The sequence below is a fragment of the Somniosus microcephalus genome, chromosome 6, assembly GCF_052327205.1.
Source record: "Somniosus microcephalus isolate GS21.2 chromosome 6, FLI_Smic_1.0, whole genome shotgun sequence".
Classification (NCBI taxonomy): domain Eukaryota; kingdom Metazoa; phylum Chordata; class Chondrichthyes; order Squaliformes; family Somniosidae; genus Somniosus; species Somniosus microcephalus.
Window position 1 is genome coordinate 21,092,295 of NC_140992.1, and position 21,168 is coordinate 21,113,462.

Sequence of the window (21,168 nt, forward strand, 5' to 3'; positions counted from 1 at the left end):
GATTTAAGTTTCACAAAAGGAACCAGCATAAAGATGAAAGTAATGCTGAGTATTTAACGGAACTGCGCAAGCTATCGAAACACTGCCAGTTTGGAACGAGACTGGCAGATACTTTAAGGGACAAGTTTGTGTGTGGGCTTCAAAGTGAAGGAACCCAGAAACGGCTTCTATCAGAAAAGGATCTTACGCTGGATAAGGCTTTCAGCATTGCAGTATCACACGAAGCAGCAGCACGGGGCGCTGCAGAGATACAACGGAGACCGCAAGAATATGGCACAAATGAAATGTCATACAGAACAGTGAAGTGCTATCGCTGCGGCAGAACAACACACGACCATAATGATTGCTGGTTCAAGGACAAAGTGTGCAGACGTGTGGAAAAGTAGGACACATAGCAAGAGTCTGCAGGTCGGGAAAGAAAACCAGCAGCAAGAAATCTCCACAGGAGAAGTACAAGAAGGTACATAAGGTGACGGAGAGTAGTTCAGACGAACAGAAGAATGATAGACTCCGGAAGCAAGGAGCTGGGTTGTCTGAAACTACATAATGTGATCAAAACGGAGGATCACCAAACTATCTGGGTCACGCTCAAGATAGCAGGAGCCCAAGTGAAAATGGAATTGGACACAGGATCAGCCCTAACAGTCATAAACCGAAGGGACTACAAGCGGCTATTCTCACATATACCCTTGAGAGATACAAAGATTGTCTTGAAGACATACACGGGGCAAAAAGTCTACCCCAAAGGGAAAATAAGGGTGAACGTTATATATAACGGCAAGGAACCACCAAAAATGGACCTATATGTATTGCCAGATGGAGGACCACCACTACTAGGACGTGAATTGATCCGGAAGATACAGCTAGATTGGCATTCCATACAAGCACTGACTGTAGATGCCAAAAAGGATGACGACGTCACACCTGGACGACTGTCAAAAATGCTAACTGACGCACAAAAAGTGTTCCAGCAGGGACTCTGAACACTAAAAGGCATAACAGCGACAATCAAAATAGAGGAAAATGCAAGCCCAAAGTTGTTGTTTTTTTTTTTTTTTTTTTTTAAGGCCAGACCGGTACCTTATGCGATCCGCCCAGTCGTCGAAGCAGAGCTGGAAGGTTTGGAACGTTCAGGAGTACTGTCCAAAGTGGACTGGAGCGAGTAGGGTACATCCATCATTCCTGTAATGAAGAGGTCGTTGAGTAATACGCCTGGGGAACCAAAGAAGGTTCGCATCTGTGGGGACTTTAAGGTGACAGTGAACCCAGTCCTTCACACGGTACAATATCCTCTTCCGTGGATTGAAGATATTTTCGCCTCGCTATCTGGAGGGAAACTCTTCACTAAGATTGATCTGGCCCAGGCGTACCTGCAAATGGAGGTAGAAGAAGCCTCGAAACAGTACCTCACGATCAACACTCATAAAGGTCTCTACCAATACAACCGGCTGGTGTTCGGGGTAGCATCAGCTCCGGCTAGTTGGCAAAGGGCAATGGAACAAGTCCTGCAAGGGATTCCAGGGACCCAGTGTTATTTGGACGACATCCTGGTCACAGGCGAAAATGACAGTGATCACCTCGCCAACCTGGAGCAGGTGCTCACTAGATTGAAGGAATATGGGCTCCGAGCTAATTGCCACAAATGCGAGTTTTTCCAGAAGCAGATCTCTTATTGTGGCCACGTTATTGATAAAGAGGGGTTACATAAGTCCCCTGAAAAGATTGAGGCAGTAGTCAAGGCTCCAGCACCGGAAAATGTGTCACAACTGAGGTCGTTCCTCGGGCTGGTGAACTACTACCATAAGTTCTTGCCGAATTTGTCTACCGTACTACACCCACTGAACACCCTACTGCAAACGGGGGTACCATGGAAGTGGAGTGACGAATGTAAACGAGCTTTCCAGAAGAGCAAAGCATTGATCACATCAAAAGAGGTGTTGGCTCATTTCAACCCAGCACTACCAATTCGGTTGGCGTGTGATGCATCACCCTATGGCATTGGAGCGGTGCTGTCGCACAAATTCCCGGACGGCTCGGAGAGGCCAGTAGCCTTTGCGTCTCGGTCACTAACCTCAGCCGAGCGTAACTACGCTCAGATTGACAGGGAGGCCCTCAGCCTAGTGTGGGGAGTGAAAAAGTTCAATCACTATCTGCACGGGCAGAAGTTCACCTTGCTAACTGACCACCAACCACTTGTCTCCATCTTTAATCCAAAGAAGGGCATTCCGGTGATGACTGCGCAACGGCTACAAAGATGGTCCCTTTTTCTAGGGGCGCACCAATATGAAATCGAGTATAAGGGCACGAAACAGCATGGAAACGCTGACGGGCTATCACGCCTGCCACTGCCTACTGCGGAGGAAGCACCAGCAGTGGATCCTGTCGAAATATTTCATTCGACTATAATTGAATGCTTGCCAGTAACTAACACTGGTATAGAGAAGGAGACCCGAAATGACCCGACACTGTCTCGGGTATATGATTTGACGGTGAAGGGATGGCCAGCACATGGCGACTCACTGTTGCCAGCATTCTCATCCAGAAGAGAACAGCTGTCAGTATGCCAGGGGACCTTGATGTGTGGATCCAGAGTGGTAATTCCACCCAAGTTAAGGGAGAGTGCTCAATGAGCTTCACGAAGGTCATCTGGGAGGGGTGAAAATGAAAAGCCTTGCTAGGGCTTATGTGTGGTGGCCAGGTATCGATCAGCAAGTCGAGGATATGACCAAGAGCTGCTCAGGATGCCAGAAGGTCCAAAATGCACCACCACATGCCCCTCTACACCCATGGGAGTGGCCCTCATCTCCATGGCAACGGGTGCATATTGATTTTGCTGGTCCATTCATGGACTCAATGTTCTTAATAGCCGTGGATGCGCACTCGAAATGGCCTGAGGTGATCAAAATGTCCTCCACCACCACGGAGAAAACTATTGCAGTCCTACGGACCATTTTTGCCAGGAACGGCTTGCCAGAGCAGATTTGCTCTGATAACGGACCACAGTTTGTGTCCGAAGAGTTTCGAAGATTTATGAAAAGGAATGGGGTGAGGCATTACACATCCACCCCGTATCATCCAGCCACAAATGGATTGGCTGAGAGGTTCGTACAAACCTTTAAAAAAGCAGTAAAGGCCATGTGCGATGACGACATTTCACTGCAGCATAAGGTGGACAATTTCCTGTTAGCCTACAGAAATGCAACACATGCAGTCACCAACCAGGCCCCGGCCATGATGTTCTTTAACCGAAGGTTGAGATCTCGTCTGGATTTGCTCAGACCAAATGTACGAAGAGATGTTGAAAGTAAGCAATTCCAGCACATCAATGAGAAGCCGACAAGGAGCTTCAATGTAGGGCAACCAGTCTTGGCCCGCGACTACCGAACAGAGAAATGGCAACCAGGAACGATATGCACACGGCAGGGGCCACTAATGTACACAGTGGATGTTGGGGAGAACATTGTGAGACGCCATGCTGACCAGATCCTAGAGTCACAGGGACGAGTCAACCCCATGTCTCGGCCATACGTACCTGGTGAGGAACCCGACGTACAGGTCGCATCTACCTCAGAAACAATAGCATTGGAAGCTAATGAATCAACTGACAACAGGGTGCTAGAATCGCCTCCGCACCAAGAGCGAGACACTCGGGAAAGGCGTTATCCAGAAAGAATCAGGAAGCCTCCCCAGAGACTGAATATATGAATGGACTATTTTCATATAACATTGTATATTAAAAATGTTAATTGTTAAATGAGTATTATGGTACTGTTAATCTAAAAGGGGAGGAATTGTAATGTAATGTATATATACCTTAAGGGAGAGAACTACTTTTTACAGCTCCTGTATACTGTAGTACCGGCAGTGGCCACACCTGTATATAAACCCTGAGTAGTGATCTGTATAGGTAGTTCTAGAGTAACCCTCATTCAGTAAACACCTGTTGAATCGTTCCCTGCAGTCTGTTGTCTGATTATTGAAGGACACAACATTAAGATACACGGACATAACAGTATACGTGTTTCTCGATGTACAAAATAAAGGACATCACCTTGGCTGCCTCGGCTTCCTCCTGCCGTCACCACTCAGTCCACGCCTTACTACAGTTTAGACTCCACAATAATCTATTCCATCTCCCCGTCACCGGATTCATCTCCTCCATAAAACCCATCACCTGCGCCTTCGACTCCCTTCCTGGCCTCTCTCAACTGCCTCGCCCCAACATTCAGACACCATCAAAAGCTCCCTCTTTTTTTTTTTTAAATTCACTCATGGGAAGTAGACATCGCCAGCAAGGCCAGCATTTATTGCCCTAGAGAAGGTGGTGGTGAGCCGCCTTCTTGAATACAACGGAGTGGCTTGCTCGGCCATTTCACAGGGCAGTTAAGAGTCAACCACATTGCTGTGGGTTTGGAGTCACATATCGGCCAGACCAGGTAAAGACTGCAAATTTCCTTCCCTAAAAAAGGACATTACTGAACCAGATGGGTTTTTAACAACAATCCAGTCACCATTACTGATTTATTTAATTAACTGAATTTAAATTCCCAAGCTGCCATGGTGGGATTTGAACTCAAGTCTCCAGATCATGAGTCCAAGACTCTGGATTACTCGTCCTGTAACATAACCACCATGTCAGACACCATTTCAATCTTTCAAAACTACCATCGCACCTCTGTCCTCTCCAACTGCTCCCCATCTCCAATCCCACCCCCCCTTCCTCTGAGGTTCTAGAATGTATCTTTGCCACTCAACCTCCATGTCCACCCCGTTCCCACTCCTTGTTCTAATCCATTTTCTACTTGCCAACAGCTAGTAATGTCCTCTTCGGGTCCCTGACTTTTCTTCTGTTCTTACTTCCCTTTAAACTAGTTCTTAAAAGTGCAAGTTAAAAGACTTTTCTCCCAAGCATACATGGATAAATTTCTACTAGACTCCATGCCGAGAGTGGAGTCTTACTGGTGATGGGAAGCATAAAATTCGACACGCAACCTCATGCACCCGATTCGCTGCAGGCCGCATTTTGCGGTGCTCTATTTTTGGAGACGCAATGAAGCTGGGAATAGAGGCAGGCACAAACCTCAATTAAAATATGGAAATGAGTACAATGCTGTCACACTCCGAAACTCGTAACTTTGGGTGCAGCTCTGACAACATGTAAAATGGGCACGTGGAAAATCTTGGCACCTAGCCTGCCCAAGAGGGCTTCTTAAAAGGGAAATCAGTTTCAGTTTCTGTTGAGTTTTTTCTTGCATTTTCAAGTACATTTCACTCCATGAATTAGTTAGTTTTGCTGGGTATTGTACTCGTTTTTACTTCAGGCACTTTCTTCCATTATTCTTAGTTGACTTGCAAGTATGGGTATTACTTTGGGTGAACATGATTTAGATGAGGAAGAGGAGTTCTCGAGAGGCAAATTAAGGTGCAACAGCGGAGGTGTTTTGTCCACACTGGCCACTACCCCTGATGCACGTTTATAGGCCCCTCCATATATACCTGGAAATGTCAGAAGTGACTTATCTTCACTGCCTCTGCTTCGCAAGACAGGCACTCACACAGCTGCAACATACGCTGAATGAGCTATACTTAGCATCCAGAACGGGGATGACTCTTCATGTAGAAGTGAAGGTTACCACAGCATGAAGCTTCCAAGCAAGACCAGGGGTCATGTACCACATTAGTCATTCTTTTTTTTTGTTCATGGGATGTGGGCGTTGCTGGCAAGGCCAGCATTTATTACCCATCCCTAGTTGCCCTTGAGAAGGTGGTGGTGAGCCGCCGCCTTGAACCACTGCAGTTCGTTTGGTGAAGGTGCTCCCACAGTGCTGTTAGGGAGGGTGTTCCAGGATTTTGACTCAGCGACGATGAAGGATCGGTGATATACTTCCAAGACAGGATGGTGTGTGACTTGGAGGGGAACTTGGAGGTGGTGGTGTTCCCATGCACCTGTTGCCCTTGTCCTTCTAGGTGGAAGAGGTCGTGGGTTTGGGAGTTGCTGCCGAAGAAGCCTTGGCGAGTTACTGCAGTGCATCTTGTAGATGGTACACATTGCAGCCACGATGCACCGGTGGTGGAGGGAGTGAATGTTTAACATTGCATTCTACATTGCACCCATGTATTAAGCGACAAATGCTACATTTACAAATGACAACACTTTGCCGGTGGAAAGACGTCATCATTTGGAAAGGATGCAGAGCATGCACTGCGTTGACAGGGTGCCAAAGATGGTACGCATGTTGGCATAAGGGCCTGGAATATCAACCCGGTATCTTACATGAAGCGCTTGCATTCAAATGTTCAACTGATATCTGACCACAGAATCATTATGGACATCAATGGCCATTATGCCTTCACTATGTAGTACTTCACAGTGCCCATGTATTTTTCCACCAAGAATATTAGGTTTAGCTCGAAGACAACCCGGATTGACTTCTGCTTCAAGGCTGCTGACCCTGACCCCCTAACACCAGAGAGCCTCAGGCTGGAAGCCTCTGTACCTGTTTGCTGTTCCTTGACCAACGCCTCCAGCTGCATGAAAAGTGTGCAGGCACAATGAAAAAGCGTGTACAGCGGAATGGCTGTGGACAATGCTTGAACCAATTCTTCTGAGGACAAGGGAGTTCCCAATTTAGGTTTGCCCATGGTTGATGGACCCCACAGGAAATACGTGCAAGAGGTAAATGGCACACTTACATTCAGCTTTCCCCAGATACGAGCAAACATCTTCCTCATTTGCAGCCAGATACCAGGGATTGGGTAATTGCAGTGATTCAGTCAGTGGCCTACCTCCATGCAACTTTACTTACTGGAGTATGGCCTTCCATCTCAAATAGGGCCATTTTCTTTGGGTACAGCTCCGGTAGCAGGACCTCCAGCTATATCACAGATCAGTCTTGTCGCACATGCCATGGTGAACATTTAGCCTACTTTTTGGCCACAACTTTACCTTTAATAGATGCAGCCGTGCCAGATTTTATCATTCCCCAATCAAGCAGGCTGCAGGCCAAGTTCTCTGGGCCAGCTTTTCACTAGCCAGTAGCACATTCCAATTAGGGGGAGGGGAGGGGGAGGGGAAGGGAAGGGGGGGGCGGGGAGGGGAGGGATTCCAGCTGCAAAAATTCAGCATTATCTGCCCTGTGGGCCATCAGCCAGATAAGCTTGCACGAAGTGCCAGCTAAGCCACATTTCTGCTGGTCTTGCAACATTGAGGCTATAGTGCATTCACCATAGTACTAGTCACATTATTTGTTACACTGACTGTGTATTCATCATGAGTCACATCATGAGTCAATCAAAATTGAAAACATTCAAGGCTAATTTTATAAAGAGACAAATATTACACAAGCTATTCAAATGCTCCAATGGTGACTCACCTTGATATCAAAATTGCAGTCAAATCTTCTGATCAGAACAATGAAGTTTGAGGAATTGTCCGTCATTGGTGGAGAAATGATTGGCTCACAAGCATTCTTTGGTTTTGAATATACTAGGAAACCCTACAAGTAAACAAAGAGCAAATGGGGAAAAAAAAGTTAAATATTTGTAAACCAAAATCCACATCTTAGTTTGGACAGACTGGGTGGCAGATCTGAATATTTAGCCAAAATACACTCAAAATTAGTGTTTTACAGATTTTTTGCATTCAAGGGATTTGCTTTTCCCATTTCTCCTCGGTTCTCCTGAATCTGTTGATTTGAGTTGCAGTACATTTTCATGGGCACTGACCAACCTCTGGTTCTTCATTCAAATAACCACTGTGTGTGTGAACTCAGACAAACACCAGCAGGCTACTTGACTATGTGGACCAGGCTTAATCTTGTATTCATCAGATATTCGCACACATACATTTTCCAACAGCGGCCATTGGTTGGCAATCCCACGCTCAAAGAAATTAAGGGAATCTATGGTTCCCAAAGCTCTCCACCACTGGGGTTTTCCTAGTGTCATTTCGGAGTCTGTTGTAGACTAACAGAGATTGATTGCTATGATTAGTCCACAACTCCATTATCGTTGTATCATGCAACTACCAGGATGGTAGAATGCGAACTAGATGGACCTTGGTCTTTTCTTGTCCAGCAATTCCTATGGGCAATTGTAGCCAACCCAACACTATCCTGGATGAGGTCAACTAACAAAGCACAAGCAGGGAATGAAATTGGGACATTTCTGGTTCAAATAGCTCAGTTCCACAGTACACAGAAAACCTGATCAAGGCAACTTTTTAAATACAGCTCTACAGTTAAGTCCTGTAAAAGAAAAAAAAGACAGACTTGCATTTCTCCAGCGCCTTTCACGACCACCAGACGCCCCAAAGCGCTTTACAGTCAATGAAGTACTTTTTGAAGTGTAGTCACAGTTGCAATGTTCGAAACGTGGCAGCCAATTTGCACACAGCAAGCTCCCACAAACAGTAATGTGATAATGACCAGATAATCTGTTTTAGTGATGGGTGGTTGAAGGATTAATATTGGCCGGGACACTGGGGATAACTCCTGATGCGCTATCAATTACTCATAAAAGACGGAGAGTTAGGAGAGTAACTAAAAGGCTTTTATTAACAAAGAACAGAGCATGCCTCTCGTGGTTGACTGGTTTCCAAGAAGGCACCTGGGCATGTGGGTGGAGCCAGGGGCGGAGCCAGCTGAGGCATGCATAGATACAACAGTGTGCAACAACAACAACGGTGAACAACAATAACAGTGGTTTACCACAACTCCCCTGCCCTTCTTCAAAATAGTGCCATGGGATCTTTTACTTCCACCCGAGAGAGTAGGTGGGGGCCTCGGTTTAACGTTTAATCTGGAAGACGGCACTTCCAGCAGCGTGGCACTCCCTCAGCACTGCACTAGAGTGTCCGTCTGGATTATGTGCTCAAGTCTCTGGAGTGGAACTTGAACCCATAATCTTCTGACTCAGAGGCGAGGGTGCTGCCAACTGAGCCACTGGCTGACACCTGTAAGTGGACCATCAGACCAATTGGAAGTATGACAATCAGCAGTTAAATGTATTGCAGTACCAGTGTGACGCACCGCAAAATGAACAATTGTTCAATTCTGTCAGAGATGCCAAGGGGAGGCCAGGTGGCTCCTCACAGTGGGAGTGGGAGAGAGGACAGGGAAAAGTAGAAAGTCAGCCAAACTACTGTCATGTACCACCTTGCAGCCAACTTCACTGGTAGAGACAACAGAAGCAGCTCTACAAAGAAATGTACAAGACACACTTTGCCCAAATGAGTAAAAAGCTCAAAACTGGGAATATTGTAACATTGAACATAACTTTTTTAATTAACATTCCGGCAATAGTACTGAAGACTTGTGCTCCAGAACTAGCTGCGCCCCTAGCCAAGCTGTTCCAGTACAGCTACAACACTGGCATCTACCCAGCAATGTGGAAAATTGCCCAAGTATGTCCTGTCTACAAAAAGCAGGACAAATCCGACCCAGCCAATTACCGTCCCATCAGTCTACTCTCAATCAGCAGCAAAGTGATGGAAGGTGTCGTCGACAGTGCTATCAAGCGGCACTTACTCAGCAATAACCTGCTAACTGACGCTCAGTTTGGGTTCCGCCAGGGCCACTCAGCTCCTGACCTCATTACAGCCTTGGTCCAAACATGGACAAAAGAGCTGAACTCAAGAGGTGAGGTGAGAGTGACTGCCCTTGACATCAAGGAGCCCCAGCAAAACTGAAGTCAATGGGAATCAAGGGGAAAACTCTCCATTGGTTGGAATCATACCTAGCACAAAGGAAGTTGGCTGTGGTTGTTGGAGGTCATTCATCTCAATCACATGACATCACTGCAGGAGTTCCTCAGGGCAGTGTCCTAGGCCCAACCATCTTCAGCTGTTTCATCAATGACCTTCCCTCCATCATAAGGTCAGAAGTGGGGATGTTCGCTGATGATTGCACTGTTCAGCACCATTCGAGACTCGTCAGATACTGACGCAGTCCGTGTCCATATGCAGCAAGACCTGGACAACATTCAGACTTGGGCTGACAAGCAACATTCGCACCAAACAAGTGCCAGGCAATGACCATCTCCAACAAGCGAGACTCTAACCATCTCCCCTTGACATTCAATGGCATTACCATCGCTGAATCCCCCACTATCAACATCCTGGGGGTTACCATTGATCAGAAACTGAACTGGGCCAGCCATATAAATACTGTGGCTACAAGAGCAGGCCAGAGGCTGGGAATTCTGCAGTGAGTGTCTCACCTCCTGACTCCCCAAAGCCTTTCCACCATCTACAAGGCACAAGTCAGGAGTGTGATGGAATGCTCTCCACTTGCCTGGATGAGTGCAGCTCCAACAACACTCAAGAAGCTCGACACCATTCAGGATAAAGCAGCCCGCTTGATTGGCACTCCATCCACCACCTTCAACATTCACTCCCTCCACCACCGGCGCACTGTGGCTGCAGTGTGTACCATCTACAAGATGCACTGCAGCAACTCGCCAAAGCTCCTTCAACAGCACCTTCCAAACCCGCGACCTCTACCACTTAGAAGGACAAGGGCAGCAGACGCATGGGAACATCACCACCTACAAGTTCCCCTCCAAGCCACACACCATCCTGACTTGGACCTGTATTGCCATTCCTTCACTGTCGCTGGGCCAAAATCCTGGAGGTCATTCATCTCCAGTCATTAACTGCTGGAGGATTAATAAAATATTATCCATCTGAATCTATCCACAAAGACATCACTTAATCGGTCACCCTCCTGCCTAAACTGTATTCTTTTCCTGGCAAGCAAAGATGCTTTGATGATTCCCTCAAATCCATTATGAAAAGGACACTTCAGGCAATCTTTCTCGTGGATTAATGGCCTCCACATAATAAACTGCAAACCATCTGAGGCAACTTTGCAAGTTTCACTTTTTTTAAGTTGCTTCTTTTCTCTCCCTGTTTGACTCAGTGGGTAGCTCGTCTAGATTGGCATACTTCTCTACAGGTGCCTTACATCACCACATGGAATATCACCATACAGAGAACTATGTCTTACCTAAATCAAGGAATGGAGTTTATTCAGATATGCTGCTTACTCCACTTTTAAGTCTAGTTAATTTCCAGTGCAGTCTACTCCTATTGATTCAGTCGTTTCCTGCTTCAGAAAATTCAGATGATCAAATTAAGCTATTTGAAAAATTCACTACAGAAGATTCTTTTTGCACCTAAATTTGAATTAAGCAACTTTATATTAAGATTACACTGCATTTGTTCTAGCATAATAAATATCTTGACGGGGGTACAATATTAACAAAAATGCACGTTTCAGCTCATTGGGATCCAAGGATCATCACATATGTAACCCAATGAGTTGATAGTTGGCTGAGCAGTGTGGGGTATTTGCTCCACTATCTTTAAGAGTGATCAAAATTGTACAGTGCTCTGGTCAGATCCTACTTTGAATACGGTGTCCACGTCTGGCTGCCGGGAAACAAAGGAGTCACTCAAGCGCTGGATGTAGGGCAGAGAAGAGCCACTATGCCGATCCCTAGTGTAAATGGACCAAGTTAATAAATTAATGCACATTTTTTCTTTCCTTAAGGAGGACAGACTGGTGGAATTTTAGCTCCTCAGCCTGGGAAGGAGGTATCCAAGGTTGTGATCTTACAGGAGGTGTATAATAGTGAAGGGAATGGAACAGGTAAAGAGAGATTGTTTTACATTAATTTAAGTTGCAAGAGTAGGACAAGGAAACGGATTCAAATTAGTAAAAAGTTAAGACTTGTATCAGGAAGTTCCTCACACAAAGTGAATGTTACATGGAATGGACTTCCAGATAGACCAGTGTAGGTGTAAACCTTGGGATCATTTAAAACAAACGTTAAATGCTAAATGGGGTCTGTTGGGACTTTCTTAATCCATTAAAGAGACTTTATTACGGTTGCAAATTTTTTTGCACTTTTGGAAAAAAAAACAATTGCCCTTTTGTATATAACTTTCTCCACTCAAATATCTTAATAGACAGGGCCAACTAAAATATTATCCATTTGAATCAATCTACAAAGACGCATCACATAATCCATCACTCTCCTGCCTAAATTCTATTCTTTTCCTGGCAAGCAAAGATGCTTTGATGATTCCCTCAAATCCATTTTCAAGAGGACATTTCAAGCAATCTATCGCGTGGATTAGTGACCTCCACATACTAGATCTTTTGAGGGATGGTTCGGAGCTAATGCGTTTAGTAAGAAATTAAGGAGCTTCTTTCACGGTAATTAAAGTAGTTCTGCTACAATCAAAATTACACCTTTGAATAAGACAAGCTTTTATAATAACTCAATATTATTAAACATTATGGCCTAGATACAACACTGGCCCCCCGCCAACTCTTTGGTGGAGTTGTGGCAGCCAGCAGCGGAAACCTGTGCTCCACAACATCAAGGTCGGCAGAGGGGATCTTTGGAAGCAGGGCCTGTGCAAGCGCACTCAAAGTACGGTCATGCATTAGCTACAGCAAAACGTTTTCATTAAAAAGTCTCTTTCTGGCAGCTGGCTACTTCCTCGAGGCATGCACAGTAAGTCTCTGTTCCCTGCCGGGACGGGTGGGGGGCGACCTATCATATAGAGGTGACCCCAGACCTTTAAATTTACTTAGTAAAATCCAACTTTATTTTATTTTTATTTTTTATTTTTTTACAGAAAAGCCCATGTGTGCAAACCTGGATGACCATAGGAACAGGAGTGGGTTATTTAACCCCTGGAGCCTGTTCTGCCATTCAACTGGATCATGGCTGAGCTGTACCAGAACTTCATTTACCCTGCCTTTGCTCCATATCCCTCGATACCCTGACCCAACAAAAATATATTGATCTCAGTCTTTAAGATTTCAGTTGACCCAGCATCTACAACCTTTTTTTTGGTTTTGGGGGGGGGGGGGGGGGGGGGGGGTGAGTTCCAGATTTCTACTACCCCTTTTGCGAATGTGCTTCCCGATTTCACTCCGAAATGGCCATTTCGTTCTGGATTCTCCCACCAGAGTTTCTCTGCACCTACCCTATTGAATCCATTTATCATTTAAACACCTCGATTAGATTGCCCCTTAACCATCTAAACGCAAGGGAATACAAGCCAAGTTTATGTAACCTGTCCTCAATTTAAGTTCTTTCATCCCTCTATCAATTCTGGTGAATCTGTGCTGTACCCCTTCAAAGGCCAATACATCTTTCCTGAGTTGCGGCACCCAAAACTGAACACCGTGCTCCAGATGGGGTCTGACCAAGGCTCTGTATAACCGAAGCATCACTTTGTGAATTCCAACACCTTGGAGATAAAGGCCAACATTCCATTCACCTCTTTGTACCTGTGCACTAGCTTTTAGTGGTTTGTGTACGAGGACACCTAAATCCCTTTACTCCTCCACAGTACCTAATCGCTCACCATTAAGAAAATATTCAGATGTGTCTTTCTTGGATCCTAAGCAGATGACCTCACGCTTCTCCAAATTGAACTCCATCTACCACAGTTTTGCCCACTCAGTCTGTCTAGGTCTCTTTGTAACTTCCTCTCCCATCCAATCTACTTATTGTGCCTCCCAACTTCGTGTCATCTGCAAACTTGGGATTTACAACTCCCTATTCCTTCATCCAAATTATTGATATATACAAGGTGAAATGTTGAGGCCCTGGGGAACACCACTTGTCACAACCTGCCAATCAGAATACATTCCCATTATCCTTACTTTCTGTCTCCTACTACTCAATCAATTACCAACCTATATCACAAGGTTGCCTCCAATACTGTGCGCTTTCATTTTTGCTAATACAGTGTAATCTCTTTTGCAGAACCGTACCAAATGCCTTACAGAAATCCATATAGGCAACATCCAGACACTCCCCTGTCCACCATGTTGGTCACCTCCTCAAAAAATTCAACTAGATTAGTCAGACACGCCCTACCCATCACAAATCCATGCTGACCGTCTTTGATTAGTTTTGAACATCCTGCAGGGTCAATAATCAAACTTCCTTGTGTCTTGGAACAACAGGTTTTACAAGATAAACAAGATAGTAGTGGGGCGCCACAGAAGAAAGCATGGCTTAGCTTCTGCTTTTAACGTCTGAATATTATCTACAAGAAATGCTTGTGCAAGGAAATAAGTGACTGTTAAAACTCCTCAAAGGGTTTAAGAGTAGTCAAGTCTGAAAGTCTTGTTTGAGAGAAGGATCTCTGAAGCAAACAATTACAACTTTTTATGTAAATAGACTGTTTTCAAAGAATTCGGGAACAGATAAATCAGGAAGTCTTATCTGTGACATGTACCTTTGAAGATGTATAAAGGAGCATGGTTTTCAACAGTTATTTGGAGGGTTCGAAAGATAGATATAGAATCCGAAAGCTACTCTCTGTGTATAAGTGCGAGTTATCCGCTTTGGCAGGAAAATCAAAAAAGCAAATTATTTAAATTGAGATTTTACAAAATGCTACAGTTCAGAGGGACCTGGGGGTCCTTGTGCATGAAACACAAAAAGTTAGCATGTAGGTACAGCAAGTAATCAAAAAGGCAAATGGAATGTTGGCCTTTATTGCAAGGGGGTTGGAGTATAAAAGCAGGGAAGTCCTGCTACAACTGTACAGGGTATTGGCGAGACCACACCTCGAGTACTGCGTACAGTTTTGGTCTCCTTATTTAAGGAAGGATATACTTGCATGTTAGGCAGTTCAGAGACAATTCACTCCGTTGATTCCCGAGATGAGGGGGTTGACTTATGAAGAAAGGTTGAGCCTATACTCATTGGAATTTAGAAGAATGAGAGGTGATCTTATTGAACCATAAGATACTGAGGGGGCTCGACAAGGTAGATGCAGAGAGGATGTTTCCCCTCATGGGGAAATCTAGAACTCGGGGGCATAGTTTCAGAATAAAGGGTCGTCCTTTTAGAATGGAGATGAGGAGGAATTGCTTCTCTGAGGGTCGTAAATCTGTGGAATTCTCTGCCCCAGAGAGCCGTGGAGGCTGGGTCATTAAATACATTTAAGGTGGAGACAGAGACATATTTTTGCAAGATAAGGGAGTGAAGGGTTATGGGGAGCGGGCAGGGAAGTGGCTTTGAGCCCAAGATCAGCCATGAGGATTGGGAGCAGTTTAGGATTCAACAAAGGGAGACAAAGGGATTAATTAAGAAAGGGAAAATAGAATATGAGAGTAAGCTTTCAGGGAACATAAAAACTGACTGTAAAAGCTTTTATTGAAGTGAAGAGAAAAAGATTGGTGAAGTCAAGCGTAGGTCCCTTGCAGTCAGAATCAGGGGAATTTATAATGGGGAACAAAGAAATGGCAGGCCAATTAAATACATATTTTGGTTCTGACTTCACAAAGGAGGACAGAAATAACCTCCCAGAAATGTCGGGGAACATAGGGTCTGACGAAAGGGAGGAACTGAAAGAAATCAGTATTTGTAGGGAAATGGTGTTAGGGAAATTGATGGGATCGAAGGCCGATAAATCCCCAGGGCCTGATAATCTACATCCTAGGGTACTTAAGGAAGTGGCCCTAGAAATAGTACATTCGATGGATTGGAGGGTAGCTAACGTTACGTCACTATTCAAAAAAGGTGGTAGAGAGAAAACGGGGAATTACAGACCGGTAAGCCTGACATCGGTAGTGGGGAAAATGCTAGAGTCCATTATAAAAGGTGTAATAGCAGATCACTTGGAAAACAGTGACAGGATCGGACAAAGTCAACATGGATTTACAGAAGGTAAATCGTGCTTGACTAATCTACTGGAATTTTTTGAGGATGTAACTAGTAAAATAGATAAAAGGGAGAACCAGTGGATGTGGTGTATTTGGACTTTCAGAAGGCTTTCAATAAGGTCCCGCATAAGAGATTAGCATGTAAAGTCAAGGCACATGGGATTGGGGGCAAAGTATTGACTTGGATAGAGAACTGGTTGGCAGACAGGAAGCAAAGAGTTGGAATAAACGGGTCTTTTTCCGAGTGGCAGGCAGTGACTAGTGGGGTACCGCAAGGATCGGTCCTTGGACCCAAGCTATTCACAATATATATTAATGATCTACACAAGGGAACTAGATGTAATATCGCCAAATTTGCAGACGACACAAAGCTGGGTGGGCGTGTGTGCTATGAGGAGGATGCCAAGAAGCTACAGGATGATTTGGACAGGTTGGGTGATTGGGCAGAAGCATGGCAGATGCAGTATAATGTGGATAAATGTGAGGTTATCCACTTTGGTGGCAAAAACAGGAAGGCAGATTATTATCTGAATAGCAATGGATTGGGAGAAGGGGAAGTGCAACGAGACCTGGGTGTCCTTGTGCACCAGTCGCTGAAACATGCAGGTGCAGCAGGCGGTTAAGGCGGCAAATGGTATGTTGGCCTTCATAGCGAGAGGGTTTGAGTACAGGAACAAGGATGTCTTGCTGCAGTTGTACAGGGCCTTGGTGAGACCACATCTTGAGTATTGTGTGCAGTTTTGGTCACCTTATTTGAGGAAGGATATTCTTGCCATGGAAGGAGTTCAGCGAAGATTCACCAGGCTGATACCTGGGATGGCAGGAATGACGTATGAGGAGAGATTGGGTTGATTGGGCTTGTACTTGCTGGAGTTTAGAAAAATGAGGGGGGATCTCATTGAAACTTATAAAATTCTGGCAGGACTGGACAGACTAGATGCAGGGAGGATGTTCCCGATGGTCGGGGAATCCAGAACCAGGGGTCACAGTCTAAGGATAAGGGGTAGGCCTTTTAGGACAGAAATGAGAAGGAATTTCTTCACCCAGAGAGTGGTGAATCTGTGGAATTCGCTACCACAGAAGGCAGTAGAGGCCAATTCATTAAATATATTCAAGAAGGAGTTGGATATATTTCTTAAGGCTAAAGGGATCAAGGGGTATGGGGAGAAAGCAGGGACAGGGTACTGAACTTGGATGATCAGCCATGATCGCATTGAATGGCAGAGCAGGCTTGAGGGGCCGAATGGCCTACTCCTGCTCCTATTTCTTATGCTCTTATGTATAGTTAGGTCGATCACCTATGCTGTATCTGAAAAGTCTGTTCCGTATACTCCACCATCAAGTGTCGCGTGCTTATTCAAAGCATGTTGTTGTGACCATAGAAGGAACGAGGGTGACCGTAGAAGGAGGATGACTAACAGTTGATCCCTAACAATTAGCTCATCCAATTACTGTCACTCTGTCTCTGATAAGATTCCGGTAACTTCCCCACAATCGATGTTAAACTGACAGGTCTGTAGTTGCCTGGTTTCTCCCTCCCTTCTTAAATAATATTTTACCTCCTTCCTATGTTTAGCTCCTGTACTGTAATTTCTTAAGACTTTTCTAGAGATGTCCAAAAATCAAAATTGTAGAATTATTCCTTTTGGAAAAAAAATGAAAGTTGCCACTGTAATATAAACCACAAATTTTAAATCCACAAAATGGATTTCATCACCCTGTGACAAAGTTGTGGCCAATGTCATATTGCAAAGTACTCCATTTCTCTAGTTGATAAATTGTGGTTGAAATTATATGAAAGCATTGTTTGCACAGTTGTGACTCAAAAAACAGTCTTCCTAATCAACCAGCAGAAACACAGTGCTCACATATCCCTATATACCAAGGTGGTGGGTAAGGAACTTTTGGAAGAAAGAAGAAAAATACTGCAAAGTAAAATGGTCAATGACAAACTGCAGGTTAAAAAACGATTATACATACTAGAATTCTCTGAAGTAACTGCACGGCTTTCCTTTATAATGCTATTGCTGGAAGTAAACCCTTCCCCTCTTAAAATGCCACCACTAAGTACTTTACAAAAAAACAGATTAAGAGGTTTCTTACAAAAAGCTTCCTCTGCAAACGAAATTGGAACAGGAGTCGGCCATTCGAGCCTGCTCCGCCATTCAATACGATCATGACTGATCTTCTACCTCAACTCCACTTTCCCGCACTATCCCCATATCCCTTGATTCCCTTAATATCCAAAAATCTAGCAATCTCTGTCTTGAATATACTCAATGACTGAGCCTCCACAGCCCTCTGGGGTAGAGAATTCCATAGATTCACAACCCTTCGAGTGAAGAAATTTCTCATTTCAGTCCTAAATGGCCGACCCCTTATTCTGAGACCGTGACCCCTAGCTCTAGACTCCCTAGCCAGGGGAAACAGCCTCCCAGCATCTACCCTGTCAAGCCCTGTAAGAATTTATGTTTCAATGACATCACCTCTCCTTTTTCTAAATTCTAGGGAATATAGGCCTAGTCGCCTCAATCTCTCCACATAGGACAATCCCCCCACAATCCCAGGAATCAGTCTGGTGAACCTTTGTTGCCTTAGAGGGAGTGCAAGTATATTCTTCCTTAGGCAAGACCAAAACTGTACACAGTACTCCAGGTGTGGTCTCACCAAGGCCCTATATAATTGCAGTAAGACTGCTGTACTCTTATACTCCAATCCCTTTGTAACAAAGGCTAACATACCATTTGCTTTCCTAATTGCTTGCTGTACCTGCCTGTTAACTTTCAGTGATTCGTGTACAAGGACACCCAGGTCTCTCGGAATACCAACATTTCCCAATCTATCGCCATTTTAAAAAATTCTCTGCTATTCTATTTTTCTAACCAAAGTGGATAACTTCACACTTCTCCACATTATATTCCATTTGCCATGTTCTTGTCCACTCACTTAACCTGGCTATATCCCTTTTCAGCCTCTTTGCATCCTCCGAATAACTTACTTTCCCATCTAGGTTTGTGTCATCAAATGGCCTCCTTCTGTGCTGTATCATTCTGTAATTAAATTAATGACACACATTGTTTGAGGTATTGAAGGTTCCTTTTACTGTTTTGCAACAGATTTTTGAGTTGTGAACTTTTGAGATTTATCTGTTACTTGACTTTTGCTTCAGTTTATTTCATAATAAACCAAATTTACAGCGGCACTGGGCATGAGAATGGATATTTTTCCAAATAGCCAGCTCCATTCACAGAGCCCACCTGACAGATAACACTGGAGACTTTTGTATCGTCACTGCAGTGTTACACGGCTACAGGCAAACAAAGGACCTGGTCTTTCTCACAAACGCTTTTAAATCAAGGATGCAAGTTGTTTAAAATACTGTAGAATACGGATAAGGCTTCTGACCTTGTATTGTTTGGCAACAGATTTTTGTATGTTAATGTGAATCTCAGATTTATCCATCTGCTGATTACATTTTGCTTCTTTATGAACCAGTTTTGCAATTGCAGCCTGAAATAGTCTCAGAGCATTATTTGTCCAAGGGCTGGAGAGGTCCAGAGTTAAGATTTCCAGTGCATATATCAATAGTGCAGTGGTTTATTCCTCTGCAGGGTATGCTACCTCACAGATTACTTTGCAGACAAGGTCACAGTTCGGTTTGAAACGTGAGCTTGCCTGTAGAAATGGTCCTCTGCACTGGGCACAATAAAAGTACAGGAAACTTTCGATTTACCGGCACCTAAATAACCGGAAATCTCGGTTAACCGGCAAAATTCAGGAGTAGGTTCATACTTCATATTGTCCTTGCCTTCCTCGATCTGTTGCTGTGCAAGGGCGTGGCTGCAGCTGTTGCTAAGCTACAGAGACGCTTGTAACTTGTGGCCATTGTTCTGAACCTGTTGCTAAGCAACAGGGTTTGTTGCTTTATACGGAGCTCTCAGCTCTCCGTATCTTTTACTATAGCGCTCGGTGATCTGGAATTTTTGATGAACCGGCACCACGTCGGTCCCGGATTAAAAAAAAGTTTCCTGTACATGGAAAGTGCCCAAAAAGCACTCACCCCTATATATTCCTTCCCATTTAAGTATCAAGGTCAACCCACATTCATAGTTGAGTTCTGCAGTGCTCTGAAAGGGTCAGGGAGAGAGCCATGGGAAAATTATACAACAATCGTGCAGAAGATTAAGATTTATAAAAACACACAGGCCTCCATCACAGCATCGAAAAGGCAAATAGTTTTGAGTTTGTGCCTCCACGACTCTCCCTGGTAACTCATTCCAAGTAATAAGACAAGTGCTTTGTGACATTAGCCCCTGAATTTGACTTGTGTTGTGTTGTCCTGCAGTGTTGGTTTAACTTAAAAAGTGCCCACATTAAAAAAATATTAAATGCTCAAGATAATTAAGGTTCCCAGGAAAACTCTTCAAACCAGTCCATCAGTCACTTGGTTCGAATAACTTATAACTGCTCGGGTTTTCTCAGATTAGATGTTATCTGAACATCTTAATTGCACTACAGCTTTTTAAACATATACCCCGTGCCAGCATCTGCCTGTAATGATGTGCATCGTTGGGACATAAATTTTTCATTTTTTTTTGTATTACCTCATGGGTTCATTTTCATGGCAACAGACATACAGCAAAAGGATGACATTGTCAATATTTGCTACGCCTTTTTCCGCCACCCAAAACTTTACTAACTTTTGTGCAGATTCTTTGCATACATACCAGTGAACAATAAGAATAGAATTCCCAGGGTCAAGGAAATAAGACAGTGCCAGCCCAGTGACTGAAAATAAGGATATTATTCTGTTTGGTCAAATGCTTGCGTTACATTTCAACCAATTTAGTATATCCCCAATGTAGCATTTTTCATGCAAGCCTCTAGTCTCCTAGAAACACACCCCAATCTCTTTCTACCCACCCCCACCTCAAACTAAAAAAAGGGAACATTGTATTCTTTCCTATGGATTTGCATCGCTAGCTTTTTGGGTGCAGAGAGGAAATGTGTGTGCGCGCGCGAGTGTGCAGTACTACTCTTCTCTTTTTCAGACTGTCGTAGCTTCTAAAAATCTATTCGCATAGCTGCACAATACTTCAGTACGCCATAAAGAAAACCTGTGAATAAATGGCTCTGCAATGCTATAGTACATAAATGATGCATTCATACCTACAGCATTAGGGGCTATCAAGCAGTCACCATTTTAATATAGGCCTAAGATAAACATACTGAATCACAGAAATATTGGCCCAGAAATTCGGGTCTCCACGGGTGAGTACACACGGGGTACTCACCCGTAGGCCCAACGGAAGTGCCGGTTTCCTGCATGCACTGCGCATGCGCGGAAAACCGGCACTTCCATTCCCCTGAAAGAAGGGGTTCAGAGTTCGAACGCGTGCGCAGGAGAGGCAGCGCGTGCGCATTGAACTTACGTTTTTTTTTTATATACAGGTTTTCCCGGGAG

At 44.4% G+C, this 21,168-nt stretch overlaps 1 protein-coding gene across 3 annotated transcripts in view; it reads right to left on the minus strand.

The window, feature by feature from the left end:
• Nucleotides 1–21,168, minus strand: part of LOC147115522 (E3 ubiquitin-protein ligase RNF13-like) — a 317,497-nt gene that overhangs the window by 221,022 nt on the left and 75,307 nt on the right. For 2 of the 3 annotated variants that reach the window (XM_085989823.1, XM_085989824.1), the window contains one exon: nucleotides 7,374–7,496. In XM_085989823.1, coding sequence (XP_085845949.1) covers nucleotides 7,374–7,496 — 123 coding nt within the window. Of the gene's footprint in view, nucleotides 1–7,373; nucleotides 7,497–18,702; nucleotides 18,755–21,168 lie in introns of all 3 variants that reach the window. The other variant, XM_085989825.1, reaches the window with a different exon arrangement.